The 12,256-nt window shown below is 43.4% G+C and overlaps 1 protein-coding gene across 1 annotated transcript in view; it reads right to left on the reverse strand.

Annotated features, from left to right (window-relative positions):
- The window catches only part of LOC310999766 (PC3-like endoprotease variant B), a gene marked incomplete at both ends in the record, with an annotated part of 161,223 nt that overhangs the window by 111,834 nt on the left and 37,133 nt on the right, over positions 1–12,256 (reverse strand). The window contains one exon of the mRNA XM_083990320.1: positions 8,815–8,920. Coding sequence (XP_083846446.1) covers positions 8,815–8,920 — 106 coding nt within the window. The remainder of the gene's footprint in view (positions 1–8,814; positions 8,921–12,256) is intronic.

Raw genomic sequence — 12,256 nt, forward strand, 5'->3', positions numbered from 1 at the left:
CCGAAACTCAGCGAAACTAAAGTTGATCATCGTGGTTATTACATAACTCATTTGGGAAATGCAGCTCTGGAGAAGCAGTTAGTGAAGTCTGGGGAGCGGGGAGTAGAGGTGGAGAGGAGAAAGGGATTACAGGGGTGGATGGTGGTCAGATAAAACAGCTCCACGCTCGCTTCAAGGAAAGGTTAATGTCTCTCTCTCGATTTCTCCATCTCTCCCTCCCTTGCTTTCCCAGCTGAGGTCTGTGTGACTTACAGCAGGTCCAGACTGCATTAGATTAAATCATAAATTACCCACCCACCCCCATATCTGCATCCCCCCCTCACCCCACCCCACCCCACCCCACCCTCCCTATCTCACTCTTCCCTCTCCCGTTCTTTCCCTATCTCAATCTCACTCTCCCTTTATTCTCCCATATTCCATTCCCCATGTATTTCTCCTGCTCCCCCACATTTATTTCTCCCCAGCTCTAATCATTATTCTCTTTTCTTCACCCCCTCATTTCTCTCATACTCCCTGTACTCTACAGTATGAATACCCTTTTCTGTTAGGGCACCGCTGCTGTGGCTTTGGACAGCGGGCCACGTGCTCGCTGGTGCGATGTTTTGTTTGTGTGATGCGGTGTGGGTTTTGGACTACTGTGCCTGCTCATGTGTTACATATGTGTGATATCCTGTTTGCTATATAGACAGTCTCAGGTGGAGAGACATGATTATAGCTTCATCCTGTTGGTTACGGAGCACATGCGGGGAAAAAAGGTGCAAGAGAAGCATCAAACAGTGTGAATTTGGTTGAATGTAAATGTTGTGGTGTGGTCTGCTAACCAGCTCAATACATACAGAAGTAAACAAGCGTTACATGCAAAGCCAAGGAGCACTGGGATCACTGGGTTCTGACATTAGCTTTACAGTTTATGTTTACAATCACAATGAGTGTATAGTTGCCTCTGGTGCTGGATGAGAGGGAGTTCAGCCTTGTAAGGCTAGGTTAGCGAGCTAGACACTAAAGCACTAAGCATCTTAACAGGGTCAAATTAGATGGAAATAACTATGTGATCTTACTTTTCTTGTCTTACATAATGCTTGCACCGATTACCCTTTGTGCTGCAATACAAAACATTTCTGTCTTTAATATGTACTATATATTATATATATTATTAACCACCATCTATTAACAGTTAGGTTAATTTCTTGAGTTTTCTTAAAACATCTGCCTGCATCTTGAAGAAAAAAAAGTGTCACTGTGATGAATAAATACATTATAAAAATTCAAATTAATCCATGTTGAGGCTATAGTCCTCACTGCAGGCGGCCCCGGTTCGAATCCCGCATTGGGCAGCCCTTTCCTGCATGTCATTCCCCCTCTCTGCCTCCCCATTTCCTTTCTCTCTCCACTGTGCTATCAATTAAAGACATTAAAAGCCCCAAAAATATACAAAAAATGTAAAACTAAAAATCCAAATTACTCAAAACAAATCACTTAGGCACAAACCCCAGTGTCCAGCTTGAGGGTTAGCACTGAGGCATGAACCCCCGTGAGGTTAAGGTAAGGGTTCTGGAAACAGGCTGAATTACCCTTGAACTACTTGAAAAAATAAACTAAGCTAACAGGAGAGGTGTGTGTGTACAGTTAAGGTGCACTGAGACTCACTGCTATAAAGATACTTATAAACAAAGAAGAGATTTTCTGGATAATTGTAACTTGTAGATGCTCCCAGCAGTAAAGCACCGCATACACCTCTCTCACTCTTCTGTATATTGTAGATGTGGTTGTGTGCATGACATATTGCTTGGTGCAAAGGGAAGGATCTCCACAAGCACTGGGCTGCTTTGTTTTGTTTGTTTGTTTTAAGGGTGTGTGTGTGTGTGTGTGTGTGTGTGTGTGTGTGTGTGTGTGTGTGTGTGTGTGTGTGTGTGTGTGTGTGTGTGTGTGTGTGTGTGTGTGTGTGTGTGTGTGTGTGTGTGCGTGTGCGTGTGCGTGTGTGTGTGTGTGTGTGTGTTGGGGGGGGGGGTTGACTATCTAGATGGGCTCTAAAATGGGCTCCATCTGCTGCAGGTTTATTCTTCATCTCCTGTGTATTGTGCTTTTGGTAAATGCGGCCCTGCCCCCTAGTGCACACATTAATGTTACGTCTACTGTAGGTATGATGACGGACACCTATGTGAACGCCTGCACACGTCATCTGTTATTGTTTGTCGACTTACAGGCTCAGAGGCATGTTCCTGGCTTAACAGAGAGTCGGTGAGTGGAAAAAAAGAGGAGAAAAAAAACAACAACAGTCCCTCCATTCAACCCCCACACACCTTGCTCCACTGCTCCGCTGGAGAAAAAAGGGGAATAAAATAGAGTGACCCTGCCACTAGCAGCTCTCTTTTTCCCCCACTGCTCTCTTCTTCCTCCCCCTTGCCGTGTGAAATCAAATTTCCATGTGGCTCCCGTATCTGTTGCACAGCGAGGTGATTTATCAGGGATGCAAAGAGCATGCAGAAACAATCTTTATTACATCCATTTCCTGCTTGTCAGCCGGGATCATGTTGGCTGTTCATTAAAGGCGCGGCGCAGGTGAGGAGAATGCATCCCGATGCCTTGATAGATTGTCTGCTCCCCTGTGGTGACAGCAGCTGGATGGATTGAACAGCGGGGGGCGAGGAGGGAGGGGAAAAAAGCGCTGACTCCGTCGCTCCCCCTGTCAGACACACTTTTACATAGCTGGCCAGTGTCATTTCTACCAAGCAGCCACACACACACACGCACACACTTCTGACACTCTTTGGACTTAAGCCAGAAGCCTGCCTTAATGCATGGATGCATAGGCGCTGTGAGCATACAAACACAAGTATTTATGGACACTGATGTAAAGATACTGAGACACACATTGTAAAGATGAGATTTATCTGATTACAATTACCAATGCTGTTGAAAACAGTCTGTAAGGAGAAAATACACAAGATTTAAGTCTTTCTATCTATAAAGACGAATCCAAAAACCTATTATAAAAATAAAATACATCCAAGTCCTGTTTGATGCCATTGTGATCTAAATATGCGAAAGTTGTGGAGGTACCCCTGTGTTGCTTGGCAACCACTTTGTTTAGATACTTTTTAAGGATTATGTTGCATGGTTCGTGGAAGATGTACTTGTTCTTGATCTTATTTTGTGCTGAGGAGAAGCTCAAACAGCCTGCAGTTGGTTTCATAGGCCTGTGTGTTTGTCACATATTCACTGACCTGTACGGTTTAAAGTAAAAAAGGGAGAACACATTATGTGCTCTGAGACTACGCAATATGATGAAATAATATTCAATTGTAAGTTACCGTCAGCACATATGGACCAAAACTGTACTGTGCTCAAATAAAAGCTGTTCTTTGTAATACATAATGGTTGGATTCCTTCCCTTAGATACAATAATAAGTCATTACTGTTTTATCAAATCAGTTAGTCACACAACAGCAGCTCTTGTGAGGGACTGGAAAATATGGTGAGGAAGTATTTAGGATGACTAATACTTATGTTACTTAAATAACGATTGTGCTCTGCAAAGGCTTCAGATGATATTTCCCCCGGCACAGACGACGATGTATGGTGACTGTTAAGAAATAACGTAACTGAGAGAGCAAATTAAATATGCACAGTAAAGAGCTGAAAATATTAAAGTTCATTATCACTGACGTGTAAGAGCAGCAGCTATCCTGCAGGACTCCTGACCCACCTCGGCACAACTGTGACGCACAACAACCGGCAGACAGCGGAATAAAAGCTTTTCACACTGTATGGACACACCTCATTAAGTCAATCAGCTGGGGCTGTAGAATAACAAAAATACAGCTCTACCTCTTACAGCGGCTACGTAAGCCTTCCTAATCAGCCATAAAATCTTTTATCACACCTCCTACATCAACACATAAATACGTACTGTACGACAACATAAATGCTGCTCTGCATCTGCATTAGCACCGGCATTATTGTCTCCGTGGACGGCTTTCCAAACTATAAAAAATCCCACCATCCTCAGCTCACTGTGGTCTCTAATTCTGAAGACATAATAAAAGGAGAAATGGTACAGTGTCTACATCTGCGACAGAAGGCAGTAAAGAGAGAGAAAACAGGATTGGCTCAAATTGATGTTTACCTGTATAAATCCTACACACAGCACAGTCAGGCAGCTTATTTAAAAAGGACCATTTCTATGCTCTTTGCAAATCAGTTTGACATAAACAGCTCCACATTAAAGGACACTGAGCTCAGTGAATTATCTCTGAGACTGCTCACTCTTCTTTGTGTAAAACCTGTCTCTCTCTCCATCCATCCATCCATCCTTCAACCCCCTCCTCGTCTGCTTTCTAATTTGTGTCCTGTCTCTCTGTGTACCAGTGATATGTAATGACAATGGTGTAAACTCTGGTCGATATAGGAGTGTTTTTGGGCTGTGTGGCCATGAGGGACATACATAGAAGCTGGTGTTAATAGCAGGGTGACAAGGACACTATGGAGCCGTCGTGGGACAAGATTGGTGTTGGGGGTGGATGCAATTTCACTGATGAATCTATATTCGTACTTACCACTCACCGGTCATAATCAGTGGACGACAGCCTAATGACTCCTGTTTATGTTGATTCACACAGCATCTGACATGTCTTTTATTCCTGCTATGAAAGAGTTCACGAGCCTCATTGATCAAAGAAAACATAAAGCACGTTCACAATGTGTGTGTGTATAGGTACTGCCCATAGGAAGAAGAAAGGCTGTGTTTAACAGACATGGTTCTGAGCTCACACCTTCATACAGTGACCTATGATAAATCTCACCTCCTCTTTATCCACCTGCTTGTGCATGCCACGTACCGGCTCATTTACATACAGAAACTCCCACAGAATGCCAAATATGGTCAACGATGTCCTTTTACAAAGTCCTAGTGGAGTTACAAAAGATAAAGACACACAGTAAGGTTACAGTGACAGTTTGGGTTATTTGACATGGGGCTGAGTGATATACTGCTCTGGATGGGGCCGGCGGCAAAACTGTGTTTTAGCCACTTTAAAAATGCACGCAGGAAAAAAAAAAGAAAAAAGCCAATATCAGATGAAGTGTCGGCTTTATTTTGAATAATTTCACAGCTTTACCTTGCCGTCAAACCCTTACCTCAGTCTGGCTCAAACAGTTAATCTGCAGGGGAATGCAGTGCACGCTGTAGGTGCGCTTGTGCATAGTAATTCAGCACTTGTGCATTGTGATTGAACAGTTCATCGGTTCACAAACTGTAGCTCCACAGGAAAAGGCTGTTTGACCACAAGATAAAGCCATGAAAATACAATAATTAAAGCGCACACTGATCAACTGATCTTGGTTCTTTTCTTTACGATTTTTTGCAGACGGTCCCGTCCACAGCAGCACGTTGTTCGACTTCTGTGCTGCTGCTCACAACTGGAAGCTGCCTGTCCAGATCTAGTGCAGGTACCTCATGTCAAATGACCTGTGCCATCAAGTGATGTTTGGTTAATGCCATGTCCCAAAACCATACCGCTACTACATAGATTGTAGTGAAACACACTGAAAAGCAGAGAGACTGAATACTGTCCATTTGTGAGAATGCTGTTGATGCAAACAATCTCCCATAATACAATGCACAAAGCAAAATGCAGCAGCTGCTTAAGACTGGACAAATTGTAAATAAATTGTGTGTAGTGATGAAAGAGCTCCTAAGACAACATTGGATTTACGCAGCATTTCCCTTTTTTTCCTCAGTAAAGATTAATTTGCACTGACACTCCATGTCGCCGTCTGATGGACCTTTGACACTGCACGTATTTTATCATTTCCTGTAGATACTAGAACAGAATTAGTATGTTCTATTGATCTGGATCACGGCTAATGCCTCCCGCCTGCACACACAGGGAGGGGATTAGTTGACATGATGCCGTTGTGACCTCACAAACATACTGACTGTCACGTTTTCTCTTGCGAACGTGTCAGAAATGGAAACCCTACAGTCAAATTTCACTCTACCATATTGTTTTCTCTGCCACTTTCACAATTGGCTCGAAATAACAGTGAGGCACAAGAAAAAGTTTACTTAGCTAAATATCTAAGAAGAATTGCAGTCCAGACAAACACACACATTAAGCCCCAGCGAGTTTGGTTTTTGCATTTCTAACAGAAATTAAAAAAGTGTTTTTGTTAAATTAATCTAAATAAATGGGACTGAGTTCTTTTCAATGAAGACTGATTACAACTGAATGTTATTAACATATAAGGAACCACAGGTGTTCAGCAGAGAAATAAGACCAAATAGAGTCATTAATGATGTGATTTCAACCTGGATAAAAAATGAACTTATTCTTAAATGGATAGTTCAACATTTTGGCAAATTGGCCCATTGCCATAATCCCTATAGTTTTAGGAGTAGGTTTGTTACCTTTAATTGTCGGTGCAAGCTATTTTTAGAACGGCGGAGCAGAGCCGCGAGCTGCTCAGAGCTATGCTATGGAGGCTCATGGGATTTCTTGGTTTCCCTCATCAAACTCATCAAATACACAACCCAACAACTCCAAAACGCTCTTGTGGACAAGTTGTGACCTGCACATTCACCACACTATGAGATAATAACAGAACGTTACGAGACAGAGTTGTTTTCGAGGTAAATTCATGCAAAACCGCTGATGCGTGTTTCCGTCGGGGGCAGTTTTTCGGCAAGCAGTCTCTGCATTTGCCTCGAAAAACACATACTATCCCTTTAATTTAAGCACAGATACACATGTCTTCAGGAAACACGGTGCCAATCTATCAATTGAGCTTGCATGGTTGAACAGCAGACTTGGTTTGTGTGTCTGTAACTCAGGAATTACTTGCGATTACACGTGCTGGTACACATGATCAGGAGTGGCTTTAAATGTTTGCACATTCTCAAGCACAAGAAGTGAGAGACAAATGGCAACTTGTGTGAAGATAAGACACTAAGTACGGTTTAAGCACAACACTGTGTGTTGTGTGTCTGTGCGTGCACTCACTGGATTTACTGAGCTGTGTCGTACTAGAGTTCAGGAAGTCAAACAATAAAAGACAGATAAAGCAAATCTATCCAATGGTGCAACAATGAGAAAACAGTCTGAAAGAGCAGAGTCAGAAGCAAAAACCCAAACACAGACACACAAATTGAAGATGGCACAGTGAACGTGATTCAGTGCCTGTAGAGGACTGGCCGCAGATGCCAATTACATTACTTCTAAAACAGAGGGACTAAACTGAAGGAAGGAGGAAGAGAGGGTGGGAGGAGGTGGAGGAGGAGAGGGAAGAGCAGTAGGAGGAGGATGAGGGAGTGGGGAGTGGGGGGGTGCGCTTTCACTCAAAGAAAAATAATTTATTTCATTGTGATATTAAAATCAATAGGCATCGATTGAAAGGTGGCTAAAGGTGAACGTGTACATGATCCTTCAGCTGTGAGAGGCAGACTGTCCAAGAGGGAGGGAGGGAGGGAGGGAGAAGAAAGGAGGGGGAGGAGGAAGAAGGAGAAGAAGAAGGAAGAGAAGAAGGAGAAGAAGAAAAGACGATTGGCCAGAAAAAGAAGTCACCTCCTAGTTAACAAAGAAGGGACAGAAAAAAGAAGAGGAAAAGACCAAGAAATGAGCGAAAGAGAAAGAAAGAGACGGAGAGAAAGAGTGAGAACGCTCTTGCCCAGTGGAATCAATACAGAGAGGTGGAGCAGAGTACAATAGCCTCAGAGGAGAGGAGATTCAGTGGTGCAAGTCTAATACTCTCTGTCTCATACACATACACACACACACGAACATTAACACACACACACACACACACACTCGCCCCCTCTCCGAATCCTTTTTGCTCATGCTTTCTCCTGACATTTCCCTCTATATCCTTCCTCTATTTAATTTCTTTCTCTTTCTCTCTTGCTTGCCTGCTCATTCTGTATCCACCCTCCGCCCCTCCTCGCCACCCATACCCCACACACACACACACACACACACACACACACACACACACACACACACACACACACACACACACACAGGCTCTGTCTGTATGCAGAGGGATGCAGAGCGGAGAGAAGGCCCTCTGTCCACAGCGGCATCTTTCATGGAAAAACAGTCAGACACTGATGTGAAAACTGACACACGGCAGATTCACATGCATGATACTAGTGTAGAAAATTAACACACCTTTTTTTTTTTAGAATAGCGACACCTGTATAGGTGTACTGCAGAGTCAGAGGCACTTTGATGAAAAAAAAAAAAAAGTGTGACATGAACACTTTAACACACACACACACACACACACACACACATACAAGCAGCACACTCCAGCACTACTCCAGCTCTATCAGCACTTGAGACTAGTGAGGCTTCAATTAGTTCTTGATGAATGAGCCCATAAGATGCCGCTCTCTCATTTCCCTTGTTGCCAGATATCCCAGCAATCAGAGAGAAATGAATTCTCATTGTGGCGTGACTGAGACGAAGATGATGATGGTGGTGAATTTTGGGAAGGGGGGGGGACAGGGGGGCATAACATAAATCATTCACCCTCTCCACTGAGGGGGGCCAGAGTTCAGCTTCATCACACCAAACTTGACAAGTCCTCTCCGATGTAAAAGTCTTTTAATCACGCTGCATTTTTGCAAAACACCGCACAAAAAGCAGACTGTGTAAAAAAATATTCCAAAAACACGCCGCAACAACGCTCTTATTTTTAGAAGAAAACCCACGTTTGTATAATCGTTGTATTTAATATGCAGAGCGAACCTGTGCAGCCGTTTAAAATATCCAATCAGTCCGAGAACGCGTGTGCGAGTGCGTTTGTTGAACTCACCATCATCAATGATGCTGACCACCACTCCGTGACCCGTGATGTTTTTGCTCCAAACCGGCATCACATTCATGTCCAACCCACTGGAGTTGTACTCGCCCTGTGAAAACTAAACACACACACACACACACACATAAATGGTTAATAAATGAACAAATGCGTCGCTCACTAACAGCAATCTATGATCTCTATTTGTGCGTGCAAAGCCGGTGGTTACACTAACGCTGATGCCAGACCACTTTCATTGGGAACTATTTAGTTATTTAGAATCTGCACCTGTTTGCACATTCTCTGGTTTAGTAAAGCAGAGGTTGTGTTTATGCAGATCAGGTGGTGCAGTGTAATTTTGGTACTCCGCTTGGCATGAAATTGCACTTGTGTTTCCACCTGCTCGTCCCTGTCGTGCAATCATCTGCATCATCCTCTTCCTCCTTTTCTCTCTCCGGTCTCTTTCTCTCTCTCTCCCTCTTTAGAGGCCGCAGCAGCGCACATTTCAAACATCTGCCTTGTTGCAAGTTCTCACCTGCTCCTGCTTACCCCACCTGACCCAGTCACCTGCCTGCCTCAGGTGGACCGACTCCCACCTGCTCACATGACACCCATCCTGCCCCAGCCTCTTCTCCGCGTTATATAATGTTGCATTTTCCATCAAAACATTTCAGAATGCTGAATTTTAAATGGACATTACAGTACATGGTGTTATGTTCAATTAGACAAATACAACTGCTGCAAATACAACTTTCATTAGTAAAAGAGGATATTGATCTGTTCATCAGTTGTACATTATTCTGCAGGAAAATACATAAGTACTCTTAAAAGACAATACTAGAAATCTGGCAGAGAGCTGTGCTTCAACCTGTGGCTACAGCTTTGAGTGTTTGAGAAAAATGTAGTGCCAAAGGAAAATGTTTTTTTTCACTGGAAGATAAACCGCTGTATAAATATTCTACATGAAGCGCACATTCAGCAGATATTGGATTGTTTCTGTGTGTGTTTTTATGCTGTGAAAAAAGCAACACATTGCTCTGCCACTCCTGCTCAGATCTCCTAACTGAGAGTGCGCCAATTAGAGTTACTGCACGTGATGTAACGTACCACACACAACTCCACGTCAAAAACACCCCAACTATCCCTTTAGTGTTGTCGTCATTGTAGCTAAAGCAACAAATATGGCTGTCACAATCATGAAATTTTAGTTGACGATTGATTTAATTGTCTTTTCTGATCATTTTATAAAACTATAATCCTAAACAAAGCTTTGCAACTAAATATTGAATATCAGAAATTAAGCTCCTCGAGATAAACAGCCTGTGATGCTCCACCCATATGTCATTAAACCACAGCAGAAAGAAGAGGCACAATGTGATGATGTCATTAAAAGAGGATCATTCAGACCTCAAACTTGGAAAAAGACAAGGACATAGTGATGGACATATGACATTTCTGCTAGTTTCATCCAGCTGTTTTGAGACAGATGAATGGAAACATGCAAAATAATTGCTGCCTGCTGAATCAATTGCGACCAGGCGATTTTGTAATAATTGTGACATGCCTAGCAACAAACAAGTTTTTTTTCATACTCATGACACATTCATTTGTTTTTGTTTTTAGTCTTTTGAAAATGAGCCAAAAGTCGATATGTTTTGAATCAACAAAATCAAACTTCTACCATGGGACCTCACCTCTGTATTGACGACCCAATGTGCTTCGCTATGATCTACAAACTGTGAGTGATCATACTTTCTGTGGTTCTGTGCTATATGTGCATGAATGGATATACAGTATATGTGTATTCACTGTGGGTCGTTGGGATGTGTGTGTTTGTGAGCGGGAGTGTGTGCACATCCCTGTAGGTTGTTGCACTCAGACACAATCTGTGTGTTTGGTGTCTTTCATCCCTGCACCTCAAAATACAAATCCACCCACACACACACACACACACACACACACATCTGCACACATGTGTACAGCAGTGACCCCAGCATGGTGAGATTTCCCATGAGCCTTGGTGTCCCACAAACTACATACAGTACTGCATATCCTATCTTCATAAGCATACTGCACACACACACACACAATCACAGGCACTCGACATACTTAATACACACAAAGCTGTACACTCATAAACACAGTGACAAAAGGTAGTGAACAAACTGTTCTCACCAAAATGCCCCTAAAATTCCCCTAACCACCCCCCCCCCCCAACACACACATACACACACACACACACACACACACACACACACACACACACCAATACTAACTAACTTACTAACACACACACACACACACACACACACACACACACGAGCACAACCAATTAGATATTCAAAGTGAGTGTTTCAAGAGGCTTCAACTCTGTTGTTGTTATCATGATGAAGAGAGGGAGAGAAAGAGAGGAAGAGAGAGCACAATGGGGAAAAAAGGCTTCGTAGGGGGGTAGTGTGTCTGTGTGTGTCTGTGTGTGTATGTGCGCGTGTTTGTTGTGTGTTTTGGGGGGTTGCATCTGGGGAGCAGAGCTGCTTTGTAGTGTGTGAGAATAAAGCAGATGAATGGAGGCAGCTAGCAAGCTAACGTCCACCAGAGCACGAGGACCGGCCCTGGGGAGTACGCACGCACGCACACACACACACACACACACAGACTCAGGGTACACAGACACACACAGACACACATCTTTGTGAACTTGGCTATAAACCCACAGAGGCATCTTGAACACTCACTCAACACACACGTGCACAGAGTTATAATCATTCGCTGAAGCACTAGAACACAACTAGCTCTCTCCAACACATACACATACATACACACACACACACACACACACACACACAGATACATGTATACAGAGTTGCAAAAAAAAGTTCATGCAACACTTGGGCAGAAAACAAACACACACTCACACTGACTCTATGCAGAAGACACAAATGCAAACAGAACGACAACAAAACAATATCTCTTGCTTCTCGGCTTTTATCTCAACTGCCCCTCAGCCACAGTGTGCAAACACACGCACACACATAATCTCTCTCTCTCTCTCCCACAGACGCACACACACACACACACACACACAAACCATCATCCACAGCAAGCACGTCCAGGATGCTGTATGGATTTTAGCAGCTTTGAAACAAGCTCCTCTGGAGGAGCTGGACTAAGGACGGATACAGTGGAGTCTCTGTCTATACATGACTCACCAACAATAACTGGATCAGCCCCTGATTCAAATACACACATTTAGCCATTTTTCCCCCCCAACCACCACTTAGCCTATAGTTTGCATATTCCCCAACACATATTTTGGACATCCCTATGTAGACACATAGACCCACACACATGTGCACACACACACATGTCTGGTCCCTGGCAGGCTACCAACCCTGAGCAGATTACTGACCCTCAATCAATATCCACACCCACCAGAGGCTGATTAAACACAACAGAA

The sequence above is a fragment of the Trachurus trachurus genome (assembly GCF_905171665.1).
Source record: "Trachurus trachurus genome assembly, chromosome: 16".
NCBI classification, from domain to species: domain Eukaryota; kingdom Metazoa; phylum Chordata; class Actinopteri; order Carangiformes; family Carangidae; genus Trachurus; species Trachurus trachurus.